Source organism: Aptenodytes patagonicus, chromosome 4, assembly GCF_965638725.1.
Source record: "Aptenodytes patagonicus chromosome 4, bAptPat1.pri.cur, whole genome shotgun sequence".
Taxonomy (NCBI): Eukaryota; Metazoa; Chordata; class Aves; order Sphenisciformes; family Spheniscidae; genus Aptenodytes; species Aptenodytes patagonicus.
This window is the reverse complement of record NC_134952.1, coordinates 83,182,964-83,209,854: the sequence shown is the minus strand read 5'-3', so window position 1 is coordinate 83,209,854 and position 26,891 is coordinate 83,182,964. Positions and strand designations below refer to the sequence as shown.

General features: G+C 62.0%; 2 protein-coding genes across 2 annotated transcripts; both read right to left on the bottom strand.

The window, feature by feature from the left end:
• Positions 1 to 7,320: 7,320 nt before the first annotated feature.
• Positions 7,321 to 20,739, bottom strand: RBPMS (RNA binding protein, mRNA processing factor). The gene is made up of 8 exons (XM_076337400.1): positions 20,649 to 20,739; positions 13,670 to 13,747; positions 13,073 to 13,111; positions 12,851 to 12,913; positions 11,954 to 12,104; positions 10,911 to 11,041; positions 8,927 to 8,996; positions 7,321 to 7,427 (listed from the first exon to the last, which is right to left on the bottom strand). Exons 1-7 carry the CDS (start codon positions 20,709 to 20,711, stop codon positions 8,934 to 8,936), a joined length of 588 nt encoding a protein of 195 aa, XP_076193515.1. The 5' UTR covers positions 20,712 to 20,739; the 3' UTR covers positions 7,321 to 7,427; positions 8,927 to 8,933.
• Positions 20,740 to 23,713: 2,974 nt separating this feature from the next.
• Positions 23,714 to 26,154, bottom strand: DCTN6 (dynactin subunit 6). The gene is made up of 7 exons (XM_076337401.1): positions 26,069 to 26,154; positions 25,826 to 25,890; positions 25,598 to 25,703; positions 24,869 to 24,957; positions 24,617 to 24,664; positions 24,183 to 24,325; positions 23,714 to 24,076 (listed from the first exon to the last, which is right to left on the bottom strand). The coding sequence occupies exons 1-7, from the start codon at positions 26,089 to 26,091 to the stop codon at positions 23,978 to 23,980; spliced, it is 573 nt and encodes a 190-aa protein (XP_076193516.1). The 5' UTR covers positions 26,092 to 26,154; the 3' UTR covers positions 23,714 to 23,977.
• Positions 26,155 to 26,891: the final 737 nt, after the last annotated feature.

Here is a 26,891-nt window from a genome sequence, read left to right as displayed (position 1 = left end):
TCTATATACGTGAACCGGACCTTTTATTTCGTCTGCTCCTCCTCACCCCCAAAATAAAAGCACTGTTTTTTTTTAAGGTACAAGTTGAATAGCCATGGGGTGTCACACCTCTAAACATGGAGCTCTACTGGCTTCTCTCCTAAAAGTTGCTCTAACTGAAGAGTTGTTCCACGTCCTCCTCCGTTACGATGATCATTCTGGAAGGGGATGGAAAACAGCAGGATTTTGTATGGTTGAATGAGAAAACTGACATAAGGCGGTGTGTACCAGAGCTAATCTATAATTCATCATGATCATTCAAGGCTTTTAGAGAGCAGAGGAGAGAGAGGCAAGGGAGCTCTGACAAATGGTATAAAGACCCTGCACGTGGATGTAGCCAGCGAGGGCTGTCACTTCCGATGAGCACGGGCAGGCGGTGCAGGGCCACCAGGGAGAGCTGGGCTCCCGGTACCTGCTGACGAGGAGGGGCTGCATTTGCAGATGACTAGAAGCAACTATGGTACTGACATCTCATTATTTCCAGCTTTGTTGCTTGCTTTCCGGTCGCTGCTAATGTACCAGGCCCAAATTCCTTTGTGTGTTACTGCCTCGGGGGCCTCTGGCAGCTACTGCATCTGGGGGAGGATGTCCAGTAGGGTTGAGTGCTTACTGTTGACTGGTTAAGACCGGCAAGGCTAACAGCCGTCAGGGAGAGGAGAGCTTGGCCCCCAATCTGCTGGTACTGGCTTTCTACTGCTGGCAAAGTCAGGGACACGGCTGGATTGTCGAGGCCCGCCACTGAGTTGTCAGCAAGAGAGGGTTCAGCCTGAAAACAGCATTCCCGGTCGCCTCAGGTAGCTGGCATTGCTACAGCACTGCCCAGCCTGGCTCTAGGGGTGCTTGCAAAAGGCAGCGCCGTACCAGCCGGGAGCCCCGGGCCGGCATTTTATTGTAATGCAGAAGGCCAGGTGGTTTGGAGTTCGATCTCCTCCCAGGGGAGAGAGGGTCTGCTTCTGCGCTGCTTCTCGGGTCTGTTGCTCTGGCTCTGTGGGTGCGTTCCTAACTGTGTCTGTCTTGTCAGTCCTGCGCAGGCTCTCTGGACACATCCCCGTAAAGCAGATAAGGAAGAATGGCAGTTCCCCAGAAGAGAGGGCTTGTCTGGACACGGCAGGGCTCTCGGCAGGAAGGCAGCTTCTCTGTCGTGCTGGGTATTGCATAGCTGTGGCTGCTCTCTTCCCGAATGAGGCAAACGCAGCCTGCGCCACTCCGGCAAGGGCCAGCGGAGCAAGGGAAGCTGTTGGCTCTCTGCTCAGCACTTGGGAGGTCACACCTGGAAACCGTGTCCAGTTTGGGCCTCCCCCCCCGCATTCAAGAGGAATGCAGGGATGCTAGAGAGGGTCTGGTTGGGGCTCCCGGGCTGCTCAGGGCTGGGGGCAGAGGACCTGGGAGGAGAGTGGGGAGCTGGGACAGCTCGGTGTTGTGAAGAGGCAGCTGGGGGCATATCTAATTACAGGTACAGCGATGTGAAGGGCAGTTAGGAAGATGATGCGGTCAGACTCTTTGGCAGCCATGGCAGGTGACATAATAGGGGAACATGGGAAGTTTGGCTTGGACATTAGGAAAAAAAAAAAAAAGCTGGTGGGGAGGCGTGTCCATCCATGGAGGTTTCAAGCATCGCCCAGACAAGACCAGGCTGCCCAGATCTCTTATTGGCAGCAGTCCTGTTGCAAGAGGGAGGTTGGATCAGAGACCTCCTGCGGCCCCTTTTACCCACGCGCTCCTGTGGGTCCGAGCCCCGGTTCCTTCGGTGCCGCCCGGCTTGCTGTAAGAGCAGTTCTCCTTGTTTCTCGCTGGCTTGCTTTCTGCTGCTTTGGTTTGCCAGTGTGTGCAGCGGCCTCTGTGTTTCCCAGCAGCCCAGAAAAAAACAGCCATGACTCCGAAAACCCATCAGCGCTTCTGTGGTTGGGACCCACGTGTTGGACTCCACCAGCCTCGTGGGTTGTGCAGAGTGCAAGCACAGCAGGGGAAAAGGATGGTTAAGGCAGGAGGTTGTCCTTCCATTAAGTTAATTTTTTGACTATACCTGCACTTCTGGGCTTACATCCAAGGCCTGAAGTACTTGTGTGATTTCCTCCTGTCTCCATCAGTTATGTTGTATTCTCTATTCCCTCCTGAGCTAGTTATTAATTATGGAGACTGCAGAGATGAAGTCCAGACTCTGCTAATGGTTGACTTCCCCGTGTTTTAGAAGCAGCATTGCAGGGATTTGCTAATGGTGTTTCTTAGCTTTGCTTTTTAAGCTCCACTGTCGTCCTGGTTTCTAGCCTGAGCGTGGCAGCGAGGCAGATAACGGTGTTTAAATGTTGGCTGAAGCCTGGCTCTCCGGGCAGCCTGCAGTTGCAGGGCACACATCTGCGGCACCCTGCTCATCTCCCTGGGTAATGAAATGTCTCCCCGCTGCAGGCAATGCCTGGCCTGGGGATGGCTGCCCTGGCTCTGTGCTGCAGGCACGGCCCCGGGGCAAACTTCAGGCTTTTAGGTGCACTGTGTAATCCCCTGAGTGCAGTTATCCCCGTCCTTCCCCGGGGCGCTGGGGTGGCCGATGCTCTAGCTGCGTGCTTTCCCAGGCGCGTGGAGCCTTTTCCTGCTGGCAGGGAGCACGGAGCAGCCTTGCCTGGCAGCATTCAGGCAGTGCCGTGACCCTTGCTGGCTGACGCCTCTCAATTTCCCCAAGCTTCGAGAATCAGGGAGCAAATCCACGGTGAGCGCTGCACCCTTGGCCTGGCCCCAGCTGTCCTCACAAAGCCACCTCTTTGCTGCCGGCTTCCCTCCCAGCCTGTGTCTCGGCCTCTAAGGCTGCCTGGCCATACCCCAGTGCTATCTCATCTTTCCTCTCCCGGCCTTGTTATTCCTTCCCCCGCTCTCCCGAGGAGGCCCGCAGGAGCGGGTGCTGGGCTCGCTCCTCCTCCCTGCCCCATCTGGGCTGCGGGCGCTGCTGGCCGGCCTCGGCGCCGGCTCTGTCTGCCCTTTGCTCTCCCTGCCTCGGCTGGCCCGTCTCCATTCCCGCAGCACCATCCCCTAGTCCCTGCCGCTGCTGCCCGGCTGCCTTCGCTGCTGCCTGCACAGGCTGCCTGCCGCCCCCCCCCCGCCCCGTACAATCCTCTGGGAGGTACAGCTCTCCTTCTCCCGTCTTGTTCCTGTCTTCCGCCGCCGCTCGGTTGTGTCCGCCCGATGCGGGGAGTTAGCGCTGTGTTTTTCTCCGCAGACCCTGCCGGCCTGTTCCCTGCCTTCGCCGTCATATCTAGCCAGCTGCCCGTCAGCGGCCAGCCTCGGTGCAGCAAACCTCTGCGCAGGGATGCGTAGGAAGGAGCTGCTCGCTTCCCCCCCTCCCCGAGCTTAGCCTCGGCGTTAGGGGGATAGGGAGAGAAAGACTTGGGAAAGTGGAAACAATGAGCCTGCGAAATTTTCTCATTTTGGTTTTTCCAGCTCTGCCTGTTCTTACCCCCTGGGACTTATCCCTGGTATCAGATGCCAGCGCTGGCCTGGGAGTCCCTGGTCCCATTTTGCAATCTCCCGGTGTCAGCCAGCAGCTTGGGCCTTCCTGTAAGTGCCCCGACGGTCACGGGGAAGGAATGTTCCCCCGGCTGCGTGGGGAAAGGTCACCACAGGCAAAGGAGACTCTGGAGCCGGGCGAGCAGCTTGCCGCTCCCGCCCCTCGCTGATGAGGGCAACGCCGATCAGCACGGAGCCGAAAACGTTTTGGCTTACAGGGGAAATTAAAAAAAAAAAAAAAAAAAATGGTTCAAGAGGTTAAATATTTTCAAAAAGGCCCCGCTTCCTTTCACAGGGCAGATCCCGGAGCAGATGCTGTGCCCAGGCAAAGTCCAGGAGGATGCGTGCGTGTTTCATCGCTTTCTTAGCTGGAGGATGTTTGCTGTTGAATCCGCTCCCGAAAGCATCTGTGTCTCTCCCTAAAGCGGTGCCTGGGACAGTGGTGTCGGCCAGTTACCGCCTCTCTGAATAGCAGTTGGGCTGAGCAATGTGTTCGCGCTGCGCTCGCAGCTTGTCGCTCTCTTCCCTTCCTACCCTGGGCCTGCCAACAAACCTCTCCCCTGAACGCGAGTCGGAAAGAAAGCTGTGACTTGCGGTGGCTGCGGGGGGATTAGCATCCAACATTAAGGGCTTAACTCCCTGGCTCATCCCTGCCAGCCGGAGGTTTCAAGTAACGCCACCAGGCCTTTTCCTTCCGCCCTCGACAGTTTGTAGCCTGCCTTAATAACGTCCTTTACACACCATTCTCCGGGCTGCGTTTGCTAAGCTGGAGCTTGCTCCTGGTACTTTGTTTTCGGAGTCCGGCCTGTTGGCCGAGGCTCCTGGGGACGATGGTCACATTTATCGGGGCAGGGGCGGAGCGGAGGGAGGAGGAGGAATCTCTAGGTTGGGCTTATGAACCGAGTTATTTCAAAATTCTCAGCGTGTTAAAAAAAAAAAAATAAAATCTGGCCCTTCGTCTCTAGGTTACGTTTGCCTCTGCTGTGGCTGAGCTCATGGAAAATCGCAGCTTAGCTCCTGTGCTCAGTGCCAAGATTAGTAGCTTTAAAAACTAACCGATAACATCTTTGTAAACTTGGAGTCATTTCTTTAAAGCCTGCTGATCCCTCCAGCCTGGATTTTCGAGCTTTCCTAGAGATCCAAGCGAGCCAGGCGGGACGACGGTATCTGCCCTGAAAAATCGCCACGTCCCTCAGGAAAGTTGCCTTCAAACACCCCGAGGGAGGAAAGAGGCTGCTGTTCCCCGAGGCCCCGAAGGCTGTGTTTTGGGATCCTTCTCCCTGTTCCTAACCAGATACACAGCACACGACAGCGCTCTGCACGTAACTTATAATAATCACTGGTTTTATTTTTAAAAAATTACAATAGAAAAGTACCTTTAAACATATTTCCAAAAGCGGAGTAGACAATGTGGAAGCTTCTCTCCTCTCCACGAGACAAAGTACAGGAAATAGTTTGCTAAAAGAGTTAGTCCGTCGCTTGGAAACGCTGGTATCGTTCCTTTTAGAGCCGCTCAGAGGTCTGTCTGGGAATTGATTTCCTCTCACGTCGCCTTTATCAATCCCGCTTTTTACAGAAGACCCCAACGGGACAGTTTCCCATCGCACCATCTCACCCCGCCCCGGCAGCCGAAATCTCAGCCGTCTTATTTTGGCCCACCCACAGAATAAAAGGAAGGAGGAAGAAAAAGGTTATGATGTTTAACAAGGCCACGGGCACCCTGTGTCTTCGGTGCAGCTAGGAAAACCGGCTACGGCGAAGCCCGGGCAGCGGCTGAGCTCGGTGTACTCTGCGGCAGGGATGGGGTGAGGGGGAAGGGCAATGAAAGGAGAAGGTTTGCGCCTCCTTTTGCAAGAAACTGAAATCTGTTTGAGGGTTTGGTTTGGTTTGCTTTGCTCTTTCTTTTTCCCAGTTCCTCCTGGAGCAAGGAGGAGGAGAGACTAGTACGTCAAGCGGTCTCTTTGCTGGTACGCTATCTCTGTAGAGGTTACAGATACCGCCCCAAGGGTGTTAGCAGCCTCCCTTCTTGTCTTTGCACATGGAAACATGGAAATGCTACGCAGCGAGCCGCCGGACCGGCATAACCTTGACGCTAAAACCCCCGTTCAGCCCAGCGCTTTGGCGTAACGGTAGGCGCGTGTCTAAGCCCCTCGGCTCGCTCGGGACTCGCACCCGACCTCGAGTAAGCTGGCGAACTGAGGGTGTGTTGGTTGTTTGGTTGGTTTTTTTTTTTTTCCTCATACAGCAGTTTATGTTGCCCGTAACAACTTCAAGCAGTCATGGCAGGAGGAGGAGGCAAATTGTCACCTTGCTACATGTGCGGGCTGTCTCTGCCCATCCCTGATCCGAGCCGTTGTACCATGCCGAAGCTTTGCACAGCAAGCTATTAACATAGCCCTAAGGTAAAAAAAATCACCATAAGAAAGTTTCTGATTGTCCTGCCTGGTTGTCATTTGGTACAACTGGGAAGAAAACGGTAATACTGTAAGTGTTGGCACACGTCGTGCCGACACAGCCGGAGCACAACTCTCGTGCCAGAGGGAGCACAACTCCTACAAACCCGAATCGTGCGTCTCGACATCTGCACGCACGTGAACGTCGTGCCTTCGACATGCAGCTGACGGGGGGGAGGGGGGCAGGATAGAGACTCTTAATTACACGCATTCAAAAGTCAAGCACAAAACCTGTGGTCCGACCCAGTGTAAGATTGTCCTATTTAGGAGGTTTGGTACAAAAATACTTGCTCTCATTTTGCTTTTTTTTGTAGTCTGCTTTCCTATGGTTCTGTTTGAAAAGACTTTTCAAACACTACAGCAATGCCTGTCAAACCATGCTTTCAGAAGTAACACACTCTTTCTTACAAATATACAGTGTAAAAGAGGAAAATATTATTACTAGGTATGCTTTTCGTTTTTCTTCTAGGAGAGCAGATGTGTGATAGAGGCTGTGGGAAAGTCTTGGAGGAATCCAAACTTGTGTGAGGTTTTGGTTTTTTTTTTTTCAAGCCTGTAACAAGAGAGAGAGGTGTTAAAAAAAAAAAAAAAAGCAGCCACGATCTTGGGCTGAGGCAAAGCAGAAAAGGGGCTGTGGTTCATCTCTCTCCCTTCGTGGGGAAGCTCCCGTGCCGCAGCCTGGGGCAGAGGGAGCCTTGTTTTGGAAACCGGGTGAGAAAGGGAGAGCAACCCCGGGCCGGGACCGCGCTCCAGGGACAGTTGTTTAACAGGGAAAGGGCAAGGTGGGAAACGCCTGCGGGGAGAGACGGGGCTGTCGGCACCCCGGGGTCGGTCGGCGCCCCGGGGTCGGTCGGCGGGGCGGAGGGGAAGGGCCCCGCTGGTCTCCCGTTTGCTCCTCCTGCGGGCTGTAGCCCCTGGGGTTTTAACTAAGGAGGTACCAGCTGGGAAGCTGAGAGTTAAGTTTGAGCTGAGTTTTGCACTTAAGAGGAATTCAGTCTCTGTTGATCCAAGGCAGGAAGCGAGGACGGCAGCGAGATGAGATTACAGGGGGTAATCAAAGCCGAGAGGCATTCCTCGGCTGTCGAAACTCTCGCCCCAGATAACAACGATAAACGCGGGGAATGGCAGAGCCGTGGTTCGGTGCTGGAGGTGTCGTGTCGTGCCGTAGCGGGAGCAGCACCACCACCCTGCAGGGCTCCATCCCAGAGACGTGCCCGTCTTGCTGCCCCTCGCGGACGTCCCGCCGGCTTCCTCACCCCTCTACCCCCTCCCCAAAGCAGCAAAGCCCAAGGGGCCGTGTCCCCCTCGTGCAGCCGGCCGCCGTGCTGCAGCCTTACCAGCACACTGTGGTTTTGCGGAGAGCACGCCAACCCAGTAGCCGCCTTGGAAGACTCCATTAATACCCACAAGACTGACTGTAGGCCACCATCACACACCTGAGACCTGTGAGAGGACACAGCGGAGGGTTAGGGACGCTGGCAGGGACGGCTGGCAGCCAGGGGCTGAGGTCGGTGTGCCGCGCGGTTATTTTGCCGTGGCTGGGGTCGGCATTTCCCAAGGGGGCAGTTTGCAGCTCAGCCCTGCCCGGATGGGCTCCACGCGGTAAATACGAGGAGGATGCAGGCGGGAGAGCCGGGGCGGCAGCAAACCCCTTCGCTGGGCTGTGCCGTAGCCCTTCCCAGCTGGAGGAGACTGGCGGGGAGGTCCCTGATCCTCCTGTCCGGGCTGAGCCCATCCTCGCTGCCCGTTGCGGCTACCAGGGTCGCCGCGAGCAGGTAAACCTGTTCCCAGGGATTCACTCATCTCCCCTTCCCAAATAAGACTCCGCTTACATTTTAGCTGGAAACATTGGCACGCTCCGTATTTTGGAAGAACCACTGGTTCCCAAAGCCTCGCCGCTCCCTATTTTTATCTGCTGGGCCTAAAATAGCCGGTAAATGCTTTGCAGATCCAAGTCTCGGGTGGGCTGCAGCCACGGCCAGTCCTCCTGCCCCCCCGCCCCCAGGTGAGTGAGCCTTCTGGCCACGGCGCAGGGCTGCGGGTGCCGGGCGGACGGGCAGAGCGGTGGCACGGGAGCGCAGGCAGCCGACGCCGGGGCCTCGCCGCCTCGTTGGATCCGCTGAGGTTTCTCTGCAGGTGGGTGCGGACGTGGCACAGGAGGCTTCCCGGCAGGGATCGGCAGCGCAGGGGGACGGCAGCTGGGATGGTCGGGGCAGGCTGGGATCACGGGGCGAGCGATGCTCAGCATCATCCGAGCCTCTTTGCTCTCATTTGAATCCCCTCTCCCATTTGAATCCCCTCTGTTTATTTATCCGCGAGAGGCCGAGTTATTTGCAGAGCGTATCTTCCTGACCTCCCTCGCAGGGCTTTTCCCAACCGAAGAGGTCCCAGGCGTAATCGAACCAGCCCCCTTCCCTCCGGCCGGGCAGCCGGGCACTCGGTAACGACGCACTTCTCGTTTTGGCAGCCCCGCTGCCCCGCGCTGCCCGGAGAGTTTTCATTAGGGTTTAACGAGATGTTCGGGTTGCACTGGGAGGCGGAGGTTGCCTTCAGCCGGGCGGCCCTGCTCCCACCTTCATTTGCAGGACCGCGCCATCGTTACACCCCCCGGGCACGCATCCTCCGCTGCTGCAACAACAGGGGCCGGCGAGCGACGGACCTGCCTTTCCATCCTGCCCGGGGTTATTTGGGAAAGCATTAGGGTGGACGGTGGCAGAGACATCCCCTTCCCAACGGCAAGCCCGGCGGGGGCAAGGAGGACGCCTGGACCTACGGTGCCTGCTGGAAAATGGCCTCGCCAGCGCGAGCGCAAGGTCCGGATGCCCACCCCAAGCTGCCGGAGACCCTGAGAGGTGCGCAGGGGGAGCTCAAGGTAACGGTGGCGGTGCCCCCCAGCCCACCACGCCGGCGCAGGAGGACGGGAGCGGGAAGGCGGCACTCACCCGGCATTCAGCAGAACTGACGGGACTTCCAGCCCTGAGAACCAGCCTCGGAGGGAGGGAGCCAGCGCATCTGCAAAGACAAGAGGGGCACAGGGTGAGAGGGGTGGTGGCCACCCGCCCCGGCAAGTAACCGGCCGCCTCGGGGCTCCCCTTTCCCGGCCTTCCACAGGCACGGGGCGGAGGCGGGTCGAAACGCAAATGGTGCGGCCATCCCAGCTCCAGTTCGGACAGTAACACCGGCTGGGGCCGAGCGCGGCCCCCGGCATTGCTGCGTGCGCCAGGACCGAGCCGGGACGACAGTACTGCAGTCTCGCCAAGCAGGAGGTGGGCTCGTCCCCTCTTAACACCTGCAAAGCCTGCACGAGATGGGGGGGGTGGAACGCCCACCCACACCGGAACGACTGCTTTCCCCCTGAGCTGCGGCTGCCTGCCCGACGCCAAAACCTGGCGGCTCTTGCTGCCCGCCCGTGGGCACTCGGTGCTCTGCCGGATAATGCCGCGCCGGCGCCGCCGTCCTGAGGTTCCCCGTCCTGCCGCTCTCTGCAGGACACAGCGGAGGAGGCCACCCCCCAGCGAGCAGCTCCGGTTTGGGTGGTGGCACCCCTCTCCAACGTCTCCCACCAAACCCGCAACGCCGGCAGCCGTGTGGGGGGACAGGGATGGGGACAGGCCGTGGCCCCCAGCAGGGGAGCGCTGCCTGCTTCACCGCAGCACCCAGGGGCGACGGGGAAGGTGCCACCACCATCCTCCCCGCCACGCTGGCTCTATAACCACGGCGGATGATATTTATTCTAGCACCATCTAACATCAGGTCTCTGCCTGCGTTTTCCCGGGGGGCCCTCGGAGCCCCCCTTACGCCTCCGTTTCCTTCGCCGGCCATTTCCCCGGCCTCCCGAGCAGTGCAGGTGCTGCCTGTTAGCAGTTACTTGACAAGGCAAGTATGTAGCTGCAATAATATTTACCGCCGCTTTTCTATAAACAGCAGGGCCCAAAAAGCCAGAGTTTCATCCAAAGGCTGCAGCTGGTTTGTAGGCCGAGCGCTTTTCCTCGCCCTCCCGCTCAAACCAGCCCCTGGCTGCCTCCGCCTCCCAGCGATGGCGGCTCCGGATAACCGGCTATCCTGGCTCGATCCTGGCGAGCCGGGGCCAAAAGCCTTTCGGATGCGGCTTATCCAACAAATCTGCTTCCGTGTGCTCGCTTCCTCCTGCTCACCGCCAAGCCGGAGCCGGGGGCGAGGAGCGAAAGCCAGGAGCGATGTCCGGCGTGGCTGCCGGCAGGCAGCCGCCCGTTCCCCGCCTGGGCAGGGGGTCTCTTCCCGGCATCCCCGTGATGCCACTCCAGGAAACGTCCCGAAGGCCGGCACGGCAAAGAAATCCTCCGCCGCCTCCATTTCCACTTCTTCTCTTCTTTTCCCCGCTCCTCTCCCGGGGCGGGCGCTTAATTTTTAACGGCCGCGTGCTGCCGTCGGGGGCCACCAGCGGTGGCAGCCGGCAGAAAAGCGCTTGTGACAAGAGAGCGCCTCGTCAATAAAAGATGGGTCCTCCATTTGCGCTTCGCTTGCCCTCTCCTCCCTGTCAGAGTCGCTTTGCTTCACGCCCCCGCGTCCGGCAAGCCGCATCCCAGCGATGCTCGAGGGGGCGGCCAGGGGCTCGGGAGCCCCCGTCTTGCGCCGCGCGGGCAACCAGACGGGTCGTTCGGTGCTGGGAGCGATGGGGACGGTACAGTCCCGTCGAGCATCCCTCCCTCCCTGCCTGCCCCTGGCGTGGGCGAGAGCAAAGGTAGGAAGGCAGAGAGAGGTGTTTGGGGAGGGGCAGGCGGTGCTGCCAGCGCTCAGCTCGGTTTGGGTGCCGTCCCTAAATCTCAGGGTGGTGGGGGGAGTGCCTGTTAGCCGGGCAGAGGTTACTGGTGCGGCGAGCACCGAGGGGAAGGGGGTCCGGGGCGGGTGGGAGAGTGAGTGCAGTGGTGGCGGATGGGTCTGAATTACCTGGGCGTGCAGCGAAGCGGGATAGGTGAAAGCAGGAGGAGGTAGAGCAGGTGCTAACTCCGCTGGGTACAGAGGGTACGGCCCCCACACTTCAGGGCTACTGGGGTAAAGTGCAGGCACTGTGAGCTCATCTGCAAGAAAGAAGAAGGAGAGTTAACGGCGACCGCCGGGCCGCGGCCCCCGCAACGCCACGCGCCGGTCAACAGCACCGCCGGTCCTTCCTTCTCCCCCCAAAGCAGGTGGGAGCAGGAGCACAGCGTCCCCCGGAGAAGCGTGGCGGGCCGGTGCGGCCGGCGAGAGCCGACCCGCAAAGCCAACGCCGAACTCGCCCGCTGGGAAAAAGCGGGGCTCGGCTGGCGGCGAGCGATGCCGTGGGCCTGGGTGCATCGCTGGGGGGCCAGGCTGGGCTTGTCGTCTCCGGGAGGTTTAATTACCCCGGGGGTCTGGCAAAGGAGAGCGTGCGGCTCATGCCCGCGTGCAGCAACGAGGCGAGGAACCGGCGTCCGCCCGAGAAATGCTCTTCCAGTAGCGGAAACGGGTATGGCGCGCTCACGGCAAGACATCGCCGAGGTCTCTGCCGAGACCCCCAGACGCGACTCAGAAATCGCCGTGAAGCGGTGCCGCGGGCTGGTCCCGCTCCCGCACGCCGTGCCGAGCCGGCTGTCACCTGCCCCTGGGTCCTCTCCAGCGCCGGCAGCCGCCTTTGGGGACCCCTGGCCACCGGCCGGCACGTGCCACCGCGCTTTCAGCAAGTGGGTGCTGCTGCTTCCAATTGGACCTGGCGCTCCCCATCACCACCCCCGTCCCCCACGGCATCCCCGCTCCCTCCAGCACCCCGCGCTGGGGGCCCGGCATCGCTACATCCACCCGTGATCGCTGCGCGACATCGATTTGCCCGAATAAGGTGTTTTCCCGAGGCAAATGAGGACGGGGGCGACTCCCGGCGCCTGCCACCCCAAAACCTGCTGGCACTGCCGTGGTGGCAGGCGGGGAGGGGGGGCCCCGCGCGGGGCTCCCTTGGGAGACCCACGGCCGGTACTTACAGGGCTCCCGAGCGATGAACTGAGGTACGGCGGTGGGGAGAGGCGTGCTGGGGTTGGGGGTGCCCACCAGCTTGCTCTTGGCCATCTTGGTGTTCGCCTTGGCGAACTCCAGCCGCAGCGTCTGGGGGATCTCGGGGTCGAAGCGGATGCCCTGCGGGAGGGAAGGAGGCACGGCGGGTGGGCGAGCACAGCCGCGTGCCAGCCCCGCAGCAAAAATAACTCCCCAATTATTTATTTTTTTTTTTCCAACTTCCAGCCTTGAAATGAGCTAATTTGCCGGGGCCCGAGGCGGCTCGCATTCCTCCGGCATCTTTAGCGTCGGCACCATATTTGGCAGTCAGCATCCCGCACAGCCGAGCTCTTATCCAGAGGGATTAGCGGAGCCAAAAAAAAAAGTTTTACATTGAAAATGAAGGCAAGAAAAAAAAACAAACTAAAACCCGGGGAGGAACTGGAGAACCGGCTCCACGCGGTTCTCCCCGTGCCTGTTTTTTGGGAGGTTAACTCCACAGAGGTAGGAGGGAGCTGCTAAAGGAAAGCGAAATTTGCTTTTTCTTTTGCAGCTTTAGCTGGGATTTTTCCTACTGAAGAAACAGGAGAGGCTGGGAAAGGCGTCTCTCGCTGACTCCTATCTAAGGCTTTAATCCTTAGGGTTCAAACCCTCCCGGACGGCCCTGGGAAAGGCGAGAGGGGTGCAGCTCCCCCCCCCGCCCCCCGGGAGGGAGGGTGCAGATGAGAAGCAGCCGATGGGGATCGGCTGGAGGGATGGGGATGCGGTGGGGCCAGCCGGCACGGGAGATGCACCTCCCCGGGACAGAACAATTTGGAGACTATCCGGGGACGGAGAAGTGAGGGGAGAAAGATCCCGAAAAAAATGGAGCGGCCGGGCGCACTCACGTTCAGCGCGTTCTTCGCCGCCTCCGCCTCGGAGCGGCTGTCGAAGCTGACGAAGCCCACGGGCTGCGGAGGAAGGAGAGGAGGCACCATCAATCAGGCTGGCGGGGAGCGGAGAGGGGACCCCCCCCCACACACACGCCCCCCCCGTCCCGGGGACCAGCGGTGCCGGGGGAGGGTGGGAGCATGGCGTGGGATGCTTGCCCTGTTTTGAGCGGCTCCTACCTGCTTGGAGGTGAGTTTGATGAGAGACCCTTCGTAACCCTGGAAGAAAAGAATAAAAAAAGGTGTTTGGTGGAGATCCCCACGATTCAGCTGCTCCTTGGAGAGGGAAACCGCCCGCATCCATCACCCGGCAGCCCTACGGCTGGGGGGGGGGCATCGGGCGGGCACAGGGGGGAGCTTGCCAAGGCTCAGCACTGGCGCGGGGACTCGCTGCCACTGGATTTTTGTAGGGATGCTGGATGCCTGATAATACTATCCTTCGCGTTTGAAAAAAGCCCGTCTCTGAGCTGCAGGTCTGGCAGGGTGAAGAGACTGGAGAGGTTTGCAGCCAACGCTCTTCTGCTGCTAAATGCGGTGCAAGTCAACGTGCAATTAAAACCCCGGTGCAATCAAAGCACCCGATGCCATTTTCCTATGGTTTATTGGGGGAAAAAGGCGCAGAAACTTCTTTCTGTGGCTAAAATGACCGAATTAGACTTTTTTGGGGGGAAAACCACCGGGCTCCCAGAGCCCACCAAGGTTGGTGGGGCCATGGGGATGGGGCAGGGGGCCAGCCCCGCGCTTCCAGCCCTGCCTCTCCCCTCCCCAATCTGGTACCTTAAAGGGCCTGAAGAGCAGGTAAAGTTCCCGGGGCTTGATGTCCAGAGGCAACCCGCTGACGAAGAGCGTCCTCACCTAGAAAAGAAGAAAGGAGGTTCCTGGGGACCCTCCCTCATCCCTAACTTGGGGATACCCCACACCTCCCGCAGCCTTAGGTGGTGGCATGCCAGAGGGACGGTGCCAGCCCGAGGGGAACCTCGTGGGCAGCCGAAAGCCTTAAGCCGCACTTGGGGGATGCGGCGTTTTTGGGAGGGGCGTCCCCATCCTTCGGGTGACCGCAGAGCAAGCTGCTGAAACACCACGGAAAGGTAACCGAGACCCGTCCTCACCGCACCGAGTGCTCTCCGGGTCGAAAAGGCTGGCAGCATCCCAGCGCCTTCCTACCCCGGGGTCTGGGTCTGGCAGACAGGGTCTCTCCTGGCATCCCCAGCAGAGCCCTTACTCTGCAGACAATGCCTATTGTCTCTGTTTAATTGCAGCAGCTCATTAAGGACCGGGAGAAGCAAACCCCAACTCTTCCTCCTGAAGGAATGGCCCTGTTTTGGAGGGGGCTGGTTTTAAGCAGCCTGTCCCTGATTTATAAGTCACCTTTTAAGGGGTTTTAACTCTTTTTGGGTGGATCTAATGTTTGCCGTGGTGCAGCATCCTCAAAGCCGGGGTGGCTCACAGAAACCCTCCTTCCACCGACCCCAAGGGGGGATATGGGGCTCCTCGGGGACGGGCAAACCCCGCCCGGGCCAGACCCGGGCCGGGATGGTTTTGCTTTACAACCAGCTCGTAACTGGGGGAGCGGTGTGGGGCAGGAGAGCGACAGCTGGATCCGCTGCCGGTCCCTCGCTCCTCATCCCCAAAAATCTCATCCAAACACTTTGGTGACCGATGGCCAGGGGCCCGCGGGAGCCTGGGGCTGACGATGGCCCCAACCGGCCCCACCTGACACCCCCCCCACACACACACCCACGCACCCTGCCCACGGCCCCGGGGGCTGTATTTAGGCTCAGACCTCACTGAGTGGGGGGAGCTGCCGGCTTGGGTCTCAGCCCCGCTGCGTCCCCGTGGGTGGGTCTGACCCTGGCTGCCATCACCCACCAGCTCTGCTCTTGCTGGGGCAGCCGGGGACGCTGCCCATGTCGGCGGGGTCCCTGCCTTGCCGTCCCCCTCGGCGCCGGGCTTGCTTGCGAGCCAGCCCCGCTCCTGCTGCTCCCGTAGCATCTTACCTAGAGGTAATCTGGAGGATTTGACGGCTGTAGCTTATTTTTTAAGGCACCCAAATGCCTTGTGAGAGCCGCTCCGGAGGGGCTAGACCAAGGTCACCCACCCCGGTTGCCAAGCTGCCAGATTTGGGCTGGAGGAGGGGAAAACCTTGATTTTTAATTTATTTCATTTTTCCGCCAGGCACCCTGCCCGCCCCATTCCCTGGGACAGAGACATGCGAAACGGCCGGCAACAGCCAGCCCAGGCCTATTCTTCTGCTGACATTTCTTCTTTCTCTTGCAGATAAGCTATCTACCCCATCTCTCAGCCTGGGAGCAGCAAACATTCCTGCTTTGTGTAACAAAACCTCTGGCTGACCTGTATCTATTAAATAACAAAAGGTACTCGGGGCCGTCTGCATATAGCCCTTGTGTCAACAGCCCCGGTGATACCCATCGCCGCTGGTACCCGTTGCTGGGTGCACGGGGTGGGGGGGGGGGGGGCTGCCAGAAAACAAGCCAGGCATGAAAGTACAGTCATCCGGGCGCTTGACTCCTCTTGGAAAGCAAGCCCTGCTCTGGCCGGGAAAGGATGCTCAGGGCCTTGCCCGGAGGGATGCTGAGAGCTCCAGGCTGGATGGGATCAGCACGGGCACGTCCTCACCCCTTCCTGAGCCAGGGCTGCGGTTAGGCACAGCCCGGTAGCCTGTCCCCTCTACTGGGACCATCCACGGTGGGCTGGAAGCCCCCCCCGCAAGGCGCCTTGGGGGACCCCTGTCAGCTTTCTGCCTGTCTTCTGAGATCAGAGGGTGACGGAGCATCCCGAGGCGTTCAGTGCTGCACCGTCTCCCGATGGAGACGCTGCCCGAATTTCTCCCGGCAGGGGCTGGGGAGGGATTCATCCGGAGGAGCTCCCCTTGTGTCCATGAAATTCAATGTAAAGAAGGCAAATTTATCCTTTCCTAGGGAAAAAAAATATTCCTCTTCAGACAGGTCCGCCTGAGCGTGGCTGCTATCCAGGGAATCGGCTCGCCGGACACATCCACCCTCCCAGCTGGGTTTGCCTCCCGAGGAGGCTGAGCATCCCTGCACGGTCGTCCGTCCCCCACCCCGTCGCCATCATCCCTCGAGCCTCCGGTCCTCCCCGGCACGCTGGCTTCCCGCCTCTCCTCTCCCCGGGGAGCCGCGTGAAACACCAGAGGCGTCAGGGACGGCTCCGAGGGAGAACCCGCTGCCAATTTGCCGCGTCCCTGAAATCCAAACCCCTACGAGCCCGGCTCGCCAGATCATTTAGCCCCATAGCTGCGTGGCAGAGAGATGGGAGAGATAAAAGACCCTGAAAAACCCTCCGAAACTCAGCCTCGCGAAGGAAGGGCTTCTCTTCGGTAATGACTTGTTTTCTTTGAAAGTTCAAACGCGGGTCGGCCAAGTTTTAAACCGTAAAATTATACAGCGGCGAGCGGGAGAGGGAGGTCTCCGAAGGATCCCCCAGCTGGTTTCCAGCCCCAAAAGGATGTTTGGGGGCCAGGGGGAAGGGAGGAGATACGAGGTCATGGGTGCTCCCCCATCTGCACCCCGCAAAAGGGTGCCGGGGGGGGCCTGCCGCACCCAGTCGAAGGGATGTTTGAGTAGGTCCTACGTAAACAGGATCCTTTCGCTGGGCTGGGTAACAAGCAGGTGGGAGGGTTTGGGCTGCGTTAAAACGAGGTGGGACCGGCAGGGAAAGGGAATGTCTTCGGGGATAATTCCCAGCGGGCTGGACGGATATCCTTCTGCCAAGGGAAAGATTTTAGGCGGAAATATTACTCCTGCCCTTAAATGGAAGAGGAGCTTCAGGCCGCAGGGAGCTGCTCCAGGCTTTCCTGTGCCGAGAGATCCCAGGGGCTCAGCCTCCATCCTCTACCAAAAATGCTCCCAGGGCAAAATCCTGCCCTTGACGCAGCGGGGGGGGGGGGGAAAATCCTCATCAGAGAAATCCCCGGCCGGCAGGCAGGTATATGCTCTTCCATAGGGAAAAATGACCCCTTCTCGGAGGCGGATCGGGCGAGACGCGTGCTCCCAAGTGTCTTGTGGGACGGGGCCAGACCTACAGCTCCCGGGCGAGGATTAGCGGAGGGCGCTCGAGCATGGCAGTGGGATTCCCGCAGCCCAAACACCCCCGGTTTAGGACAGCCCGAACCGTTTCGTTTCAATTCTGCTGCGCAGACATTTTTTCAGAGTTTCTTCCTGGTGGAGCATTTCTCCATCTCTCCTTCTTGTTACAATGTGGGGTGAAACCAAAGGTTTCTTCCAGGTCAGAAGTGCCGATGTTTGCTCCGGGAAGCCGCTGGCCACGGGTGCAGGACCTCGCAGGTGATTTACTTCAGCAGGGGTGACAGCTATGGGACCGCACGAAGAGCGCACAAAGTCCCCTTTCCACAGTCCTCTGCTCCTGCCGCTGCGCCCCACAGCTCCCAGATTTGCCAGGGCCACTGGATCCAACCTCTGCCACCTCGCTGCTGGTTTGTCCCCTCCTAGCTTTTATTGTCCCTGCAGAAAGTCCTCTCCTAGCCTCTGCTACTCTCCTCTCCCCAGGAAGCCATCTCCATCCCACTTCTGGTCCGTCCCTCTCACCTCTGCGTCCCACCATCACCTTCTGCTATCCCCGAAACACCACGTCCCGTCTGGGGCCGGTTTAAGGGACGCTGGAGAGGGTCTGGGGTGGGGGTTGCTGAGACGGTCAGGGCTGGGGACACGCAAGGAGAGGTGGGGACCTGGGCCAAGAGGTGGCTGGGGTCTTCAGACCATGGCGCAAGGAAGGCCCCAGCATGGAGAGGTCCATGGCGAAGCGCCGGCAGCCCTCCTCCTCCTCTTCCTCACATGAAGCCACAAGCCAGGTTTGCCTCCCGATGGTAAGCAGGCACCAGGGAGGCATTTGCCTCCTTGCCTGCCTTGGACCCCCATCAGATGCCGGGTGCCCCGGGGGATGCCGGGTGCCCCGCTGGCACGGTCACGCTCCCCTGCCCCTGCACAAACCACCCCCCCGGTAAACGTTAACAGGCCGGGGGCCAGAGGGGAGAGGCGGAAGGCGACCGGGTGATTCATTCACGAGGCATTTAATCGCCTCCTTCAACCCCAGCTCCCCGTCCGCCACCTTTCAGCGGGGGCTCGCTTTAATTCTCTACCAGCCGATTAGCCGCTTGACTGCCCGCCGCTGGGGAGGCACCGCCGGGCAGCCGGACCCCGGTGGGAGCAGGAAGGCGACGGCACGGGGCTGCGATCAAGCCGTAAAACAGGGCAAGCAGAGCTTTCCCCCCCACCCCCCGCCCCGGCAAAGCGGGGTGCTGCCTCCCCCGCGGCGGGGTGCATTCCAGCCCCGCGGGGATTAGTCCTTGCGTAAATACTCTCTCCGCTAATGGAGCGTCCTCCTCGGCTGGGTTTAGATTCCCGGGCTGTGTGTACGCACGCCATCAACCCGCAAAACTCCCCAACATAAACAAGGCTGAGGCCGAGGGATGCTGGCTCCTCCGCCCCTGGGATGCGGGAGGACCGGGTTCAGCCTCCGGCTCCGCCACCCGTAGCCGTTTCTCCGGACCGGCAGCCAAACGTCTGGCAGAGGATGGGAGGAGAGGAGCAGCCCTTGGGGAAAAGCGAGTCCGGAGCTGCCGGGGCTGGAACGAGGAAGCGGCGGAGGAAAAGGCAGCGAGAAGCCAAGGGAGCAGATGAGGGATTGCAACAGAGCGGAGGAGCGGCGGGCACAGGCGGGGGTCACGCACGGCCATGTCCAGCCCAGGGCTTGTTCCCAAAGCCTCCAGACCCGGAGCTTCGAGGAGGAAAGGAAGCAGGAGCATGCGGGGGGGGATGCAACACAGGGGCCACGGGGGCAAACCTTATCCATCCACTGGGCACCTTCCCCCCAGAAACTGTCCCTGGGGTCCCCTCCCCACGCCCCGGTCCTCCGGGATGACAGATCTGGCATGGGATGGGGACGAGGGCCACGAGCCTGGCTCTCCGGAGCTGCTCCGCTACCAAATAAGGCCTCCGTCGAACCTTCTACATGCCGTTCTCGCCCGGCCGGAGTGACGTGACCTCCTTTCCAAATTGCTCTGCCCCCCCCCCGCCCCCAGGCTCCTCTGTGAGGAAACCCCCACAGCTCCCCTACCCTGGGGGGGGTCCCTCCTAGGGGGGGAGGCGAGAGGGATGGGGAGGCCGCCCTGGGGTGCCAGGAGCAGGCAGCGGGACTCCTGCCAGCCCGGGGAGGAGGCAGGAGGAGCGGGGCCGAAGCGGTGGCTTGTCCCACCTCGCAGTGCCCTGATCGACCTCCCCGGGACGGGTGCTGCTTCTCCCTCTTTTTTTTTGGGGGGGGGGGGGGGGGGGGCCGGGACACGAGGCTGGAAGGCAATCCCCAGGGAGGTGGGAGGTTTGCAGGGCACAGTAGCTGAGCAACCCCCTTCCCCTTCGCTTAAGCAAATACTCGACAGCACCGGCTCTTCCAGCCAGGGCTGGGAAAAACTCATGCAGGGAAAATACCTGCCTGGCACCGGAGGAGCCCGGCTTGCAAGCATGAGCGGCCATTGCCCTCCTAACACGTCCCCAGCACGGCGGGTGACCCTGGCACCTCGCAGCCGTCCCCTCCAGGGACTCCTCATGTCCAGCATCCCCCCCCCCCGGGCAGGGCTGCATCGCAAGGTCAGGGGGTCCCCAAGGGCCAGCGGCGCGATGGCCGTCCCCTCGCCCCCGGGATCCAGCGAGGGCTGCCCTTCGCCGGCGCGGCACACGCCACGCCGTTGGGAAAGGCAACGGGCCTCCGTGGACGTCTCCCACTGCCGTGCCCGTCCGAGCCACATCGCCGCATCACCCGCAAGGACCCGGCAGCATCGTCTGCCCTGCACCCAGCGGAAAAATCCCCCATTATCGGAGCGCTTTGGGAAACTTTGGGAAGTTTCAGGCTGGAAGCACCTCTGGAATAAAAAAATCAAGGTAGGCGACAGCAGGTGAGCAGATCCGCAGTGCGTCCCGGCGTTATCTATCAACCAGAGACCCCACCGAAAAGCCGGTGGGGAGGTGCCGGAGCAGCCCAGCGGGTGAAAGTCGAGGAGAAGATCCTGTCTGCCCACTCTCACCCTCCCAAAGTCCAAATTCCCATCTCAAGGTCACGGGCAAAACCAGGAACTTGGCGGTTGCGACAGAGAAAACCCGCTCTCGTCCCCGTGGCGGGGCGTGGGGTTTGTCTCCCGTGGGGACGAGAGTGTTTCGTACATTTCGGGGGGGAGACCCACTGGAAGAGAGACGCGAAGTGGTACCCACTGCCACCGTCACCCCACAAGCCACCCGGGCAGCGCCGAGCACCGGCCCCGGGGGTGAGGCTGTTTTGGCCCCCCACCCCACCCCCGGGAGCTGCATGTCTTGAGTGGGGCTCCCCTGCGCTGCGCCTGCAGGTCTTCCCCGGGGAGGCGGAGGCGTGTTTGCGGGGAGACCCGGGGGGATGCCGGTGGCCCCGCTGGGTGGGGGGGTGTCCCCGGGAGCGCGGGGGGGGGGGATGCGCTGCCGGCCGTTCGTCCCGCCCCCCCCCAGCAGCCCCGGGGACCCGGGGCCGGGGAAGCCGACGGGACCCCCACCCCTCCGCGGCGCGGACCCACCTCTCGCGTGGGGTGCGTGGGCACCCGCGGAGCGCAGCCCCCGGGGATCGTGGGTGGGGAGGGGGATGCCGGACACCCCCCCACCCCAAATCCCCGACACCCCACACACCCACCCACCCACCCACCCACCCCCCGCGGCGAGGTATGCCCCCCCGCCCCCGCTACCTCCTCCTCGGGCAGGCCGGTGTCGGCGGGGCCGCCCTCCCGGTCGGCGGGGAGGCTGCTCATGGTGCGTCCGGCCAGGCTCCTCGTCCCGCCGGCGGCAGCCGCGTCCGGGGCGGGCGGTGCTGAAGGCTGGCCGCCGGCGGTCCGCGGGGGGGGCCGGGGCGGGGCGGCGGGGGCCGGGGGAGGGCCGGGGCGGGGGCCGGGGCCGGGGGAGGGCCGGGGGCGGAGGGGGCGGGAGGGGGGACGGGGGGCGCGGGGGTGATGGAGGGGCGCGGGGTGGGGGGAGAGGGCAAGGCTGGGGACATGGGCCACAGGGCCACGGGCGCGGGATACGGGAGATGGGACGCGTGACGCAGGGCTGGGGACACGGGACAGAAGGCTGGCGACATGGGACACAGTCTAGGACACAGGGCTGGGGACACTGGACACAGGGTTGGGGATACAGGACACAAGGCTGGGGACACAGGACACAGGGCTGGGGACACTGGACACAGGGTTGGGGATACAGGACACAAGGCTGGGGACACAGGACACAGGGCTGGGGACACTGGACACAGGGTTGGGGATACAGGACACAAGGCTGGGGACACAGGACACAGGGCTGGGGACACTGGACACAGGGTTAGGGATACAGGACACAAGGCTGGGGACACAGGACACAGGGCTGGGGACACTGGACACAGGGTTGGGGACACAGGACAGGCTGGGGACACAGGACACAAGGCTGAGGACATGGGACACAGGTCTGGGGACACTGGACACAGGCTGGGGACACTGGACACAGGGTTGGGGATACAGGACACAGGCTGGGGACACAAGACACAGGGCTGGGGACACTGGACACAGGGTTGGGGATACAGGACACAGGGCTGGGGACATGGGACACAGGGCTGGGGACATGGGACCCAGGACGGGGACACTGGACATGGGGTTGGGGATATAGGACACAAGGCTGGGGACACAGGACACAGGGCTGGGGACACGGGACACAGTCCCAGGGACATGGGACACAAGACTGGGGACACAAGACACAAGGCTGGGGAGATGGACACAGTCCCGGGGACAGGGGACACAAGGCTGGGGACACAGGACACAGTCCCAGGGACATGGCTGCAGCAGGGCTGTGGGGCAGAGGAGGGGACAGTGCTGGGGACACAGGGCACAGGAGGGGGGATGCAGGGGCAGGGCTGGCTGTGGGACAGGGAGCGGGGCACGGGGGGCTGGCCGCGGTGGGAGGGAGGTGACATTAGAGCAGGAGTCCCCGCCATGGCGTGACAGCCCAGCCCACCCCTCTGCCCTCACCCCCAGCAGGACCCCAGGGCCGGTGGGGGCTCATCGCCCCAACCAGCCCCACCTGGGGTCTCCGCCGCCCACGTCCCCTCCCCACCTGGCCCCGGGGCTGCATTTAGGCTCCCACCCCGCTCCCTGCTTAGGCTGGCTGGGCTTTAGGTGAGCCTGTGCTGGGCCTTGCACCCTGCTCGTTTGATTTTATATCTTGTTTTTGGGTTGACCCCGGCCCTGCCACGTCCCCACGGATGGGGCTGTGGTCCCGCAGGGCTGCGCTCGGCTCCGGAGCAGCGTGACGGAGACCCTTGGGGTGAAAAGCGTTTGACCAGCGGCCGCATCCAGAGCAGATGCTGCCCGCACACAATACGCGGGGACCGGAGGTGACGCTGAGGACATCCTGCCGATGGCAGAGGGCTTGTACCGAATGAGCGTTTAAGGTCACGGCTCGCCTTTCCATGACTCAGCGGCCAAAACAGATCTGCAGGCAGCTGCCCCGCATGTCCTGCCGGCTGCCCGGACAGACTCAGCCCTGCCACCGACTTAGGGCGGAGGGTTTCCAGCCCCCCCGCAGCGGTGATTTACAGAGCAGAACCTCTCGTGCCGGGAGGGAGATGGAAACGTGCTGTGCCAGCTGGATGTAGGGGAGCGGGAAGCGTCTGGCTACGAGGGCAGGTGGCCCCGAGAGGGAATTTAAAGTGCGGAGGCCGATCTAGTTATCCAAATCTGCTGGAGCCTCTTGCTTTTGGGGCGAATTCCCAGCAAAAGATTGCCTTATTTTTCGGCAGGAGGAGAAGTTGGAGAGGGGAGACGTGTTTCATCTCCCATTGTTTTCCCCCCTCCATGGGCATCTCCACAAAAAGCTTTGGCTGGGGCTCCTCGGGTGGGCTGGAGAGGCGGCGGCGGCCGCCGGGACAGTATTTGCAGCCCTTATTTGGACTTGGCTTTGGGGAAGAGCTGCAGTTTCCCAGCAGCGCCGGACCCCGGGTTGGAATCACAAAGCCGAAAAATTTGGGGTTTTTATTTTTGGTATCCCTGCAGCTGAACTCAGGGAGAAAAATCCGATCGGCTCCGGTGGGCGCCCCACTGCTTTTGTGCCTTGGCCTGTCCCACCCGAAACCCCTGGTCCCAAATCAAAAAGCCACGTCCTGCAGCCCAGCTGGTACTTGGGGTTCCTCTGCGGGCGGTTGCTGATGCTCCCTCCTCTCTCTCTCTCTCTCTCTCTCCCTACAGGAATTTCTGCTCCAACATGGATTTCCTTCTGCGCCGAGACAAAACGTTGGGCTGTGTCGTACAAGGGTAGAAGGGGAAGTTGTGAACAGCATCCCCGGGGAATCTCGGGGGCCGGCTGGGAAGCGTGGTGGAGACGTCTGAAGCTCCCCAGAAGAACGGCCGACGTGCGGAGGAGCTTCGGCTCCGCTCTGGACCCTCTGGGAGGGAAGCCGAGCAGGAGGCAGCTTTCGGGGGTCAGGGAGAGAGGGCGGCACCGGCCCCCGGAGCCTTTCCCACCCCACGATCCGCATGGATTCGGGGGTGCGGAGCCGGGACGCCCTTCCCTCCCGAAGAGCCCGGCTCTCCCCAGGCGTGGGCCCGTCTCCCTCTGCCGGCGGGCCGGGGAAGGAGCCGGAGCGGGGAGGCGGCACCCGGGCCGTCCCCGAGGGACGGCCGCAGGGACACCCGCCCCGAGGCGAGGGGAAGGCGGCGATGTCAGTGCTGGTACGATCAGGGTACAGCGGCCCTGCGGCGTTCCCTGACCCAGAAAAGGACCGCAGTCCCCCCTCGACAGAAGAGCAGGCGTCATTTTATTCCCGAAACAAAGCACGTACAATAGAGTTAGCGCGAGAGAGACGACAGATCCAAAGCCGGTCCGAGACGCTCGGTGGAATATAAATAAGTAACACAAATAAGCAAGACATCATCTGTTTGTTTGTTTGTTTGTTTTAAAGATGGAACGAGGGACGCGGAGACCGGCTGCTTCCCGGGGCCGTGTAGTGTTTCACAGGACCAGGCGAAAGCCCCGGTCAGCCACCGGCGGCGGAAGGCGCTCAGCTCTTGACAGGCGTGGACGTGGCCTTCATGGTCTTCTTTAGGTGGTGGTAGTTTGGCAAGATCTTCATCAGGAAATCCAGCTGCAGCGTCTGGGGCTGGAAAGAGAGGCAGGGGAGGTCAGGCAGCAGCCCCGCCGCCACCGCGAGGGCAGCCTGCGGAGGACGGGAGGGTGACGGCGCGTCACCTGTGTGTCACACCCACCTGCGGCCGCTCGGTCTGGACGCGGCGGAGGCAGTCGGCCCCGTAGATGACGGTGTTTTCGGGGATCACCTCGTAGGTGTTGATGTTACAGCAGGCCCCGATGATGCAGCCGCTCGTCAGGATCACGTTCCTGCCGACAAATGCTGCCAGAGGGAGAGAGGAACCCCTGTGAGAGTCGTGCCCGCGCCGCGGTTAAACCCTGCACCGCCAGACATCAAGATCACCAGCTGCTCAGCGCCCGGAGCCAGAGCCAGGCCCAGCCCAGCTCCCACCAAGGCAGTAACACACGTGAGTTCTGTGTGAAAATCACAGCTTTGTGGCAAGCTGCCGTTTGGCCTCAGCTCCAGCAAGACACCACCATGTAATCCTCCGCGGTCCCCAGCGTCTACAAGAGCAAAATCTCACAAGGGCCAAGGAGATAAGCTGAGACTTACCTTTGGATTCGATGACGTTGTTATCTCCCACCTTCATTGCCTGGGAATCTACGGGTCCGTGTTCAAGAAAACCGTAAAATGTTTTGCTTTTAGTTGAAAAGCTAAACCCCGACGCCATTGTCAAACCAGCACCCTGCACCTTCAATAGCCCTGAGCTGGTTAAACCCCGACAGAGCCCACACATGCTTCCCCTTGTACCGGCCCGAAAGCGCAGCGCATCGGACGGTCTGCCTCACCGCGCAGCAAGGATACAACACCCAACTTCAAAAACGTTGTTGGTGCCAATGACCATCGGTTTGGGCTCCGCCTCTTCAGTTTCTGGCGTAATATTTTCTGGATACCTGCAAGACGGAAGAATGTATTTCGAGTTTTGAGATCACAAAGATACCGCCCTGTTTGGCGGCTCAATTTTGCGAGAGGCTGAAGCCGCGTATATCCCATCCAATCCAGCCGGACCGTCAGGGTTTTGAGACCGCTCGCTCTTGCACAGGGTCTCTCATCCTCAGGATTGGGATCCTTCTCCTCCGTCGGATGGAGAAGGATTCGCAGAGGGAGGACTTCTTCCCTAGCCATACCGCCACACGCACACTCAAAAGCACAAAAGCTTGGGTTTCGGGGTTTTTTTGGATTCTACCTCCCCAGAGTTTTTAAGCTAACGCCCTGCTCCGTAAAGAGCTCTAAGCACAAGCTCCGGCTTGAGGAGGCTGAGACGGGGCTCCGCGGTGAGAGATCTCAGAAAACACCGACCCTTCTTGCAAAACCCATCCCGGGAACACCACCGCAGGGTCCCAAACAAACCCTCTCCCCGTCCGGCCCGGCTCTGAGGGACACCGTTCACAGCAAAGCCGTGCTGGGAGGCACAGCGGCGCTGGCTCCCCTGAAATGAGACGCCGGGCTGGGGAACGACACCCCCCCCCCCCATACCCCCCCCCCCCCCCCCCCTTGGAGAGCCCCGGGCGCGCCGTCCGCCTTCTGACTGACCCGTTTATGATGAGCGCCTGCTCCTCGATCAGGTTGCCTTCCCCGATGACGATCGGCCCCGCTTCGGCGATGATCCTGGCCTTGGGGTGGACCACCGTCCTGGGCCCTGCCGAGGGACGGCCCGGCGTCACCCCACGGCCGCCGGCGGCGCCCACAACAGCACCCCCGGCGACGGGCGGGGCGCGGGGGCGGGGGGGTGTCGGGGGGGGTGTGTGTGTGTGTCCTTACCGATGGTCACGTCCCCGCGGATCTCGCTCTCCACGCACACCACGGCCCCCGGCGCGATCTTCACGCTGCGGGAACGGACGGGGGTCTGTGAGGGGAACCGCTGGGGGGAGCGGGGGGGAACCGCGGAGGGGAGCGGGCGGAGATGCCGGGAGGGGAGGGAGAAGCGGCGGCAAGGCGGCCCCGCCGCGTCTCGGTGAGGGGGAGTGGGGGGGGCGGGGTGGGGGGGGGTGTCCCGGGGCTCACCTCTTCTGCACCTTCTCCGCCATGACAGCGCTGCCGCCGGCGGCGCCTGCGCGGTGCCGGGCGGAGTGCGCCTGCGCCGGGCCGAGCGGCGGGGCGGGAGGCCGCGGGGGTCGGGACCGTGCACCTCGGCCTTGCGCTCCCCCCTGGACGCGGGGGTTCCCCCGTGGGCGGCTCTTCCCGTCCCCGTCCCCGTCCCCCCCCCCCCGCTACTCAAAGGCAGCCGGGGTTCGCCCGCAGCGTCCTCGGTGGTGCCCGGGGCGCGGGCGGGCGCTGGGACCCCGCGGCCGATGGCCCGCCACGCCCCCTGGCCACGCCACGCCCGCTAACCTCGCCCCTCCCTGCCCGCGGGGCCCGCCCCCGCGGAGCCCCCGCCCCCGGGCGGGGCGGGGACCCAGAGCGCCTGCGCGGGGCGGGGCCCAGGCAGCTTTGGCCCCTGGCGGCCGCCGTCTTCCCCTCCCGCCCTCTCCCTCAGTTCCAGGGCGCGGGCGGCGCCGGGCCGGGCCGGGTCCCCGGGCGGGGGCTGCGGCCCCGCGGTGCAGCGGCGGCCCCGCGGGCGGGGGGGCCCGGGCCGGCCCCGCGGCGGGAGCCCCGGGCGCTCGGAGCCGCGGGGCGGCGGAGGGGCGGTGTCCGCCCGCCCGCCCCAGGTGAGGAGGGGGGGGATCGGCTGGAGAGGCCCGGGCGGGAACAAGGCCGGGGAGGGGCGGCGCGGCCGCGGGGGCGGCGTCCGGGCCGGGCCGTGTGGGCGAGCGGGGCTGCTGCGGGCCGGAGCCGCGGGACCCCGGCGAGGGGCGGCCCCGGTGGGGCAGTCGCCGCGGGGACGGGA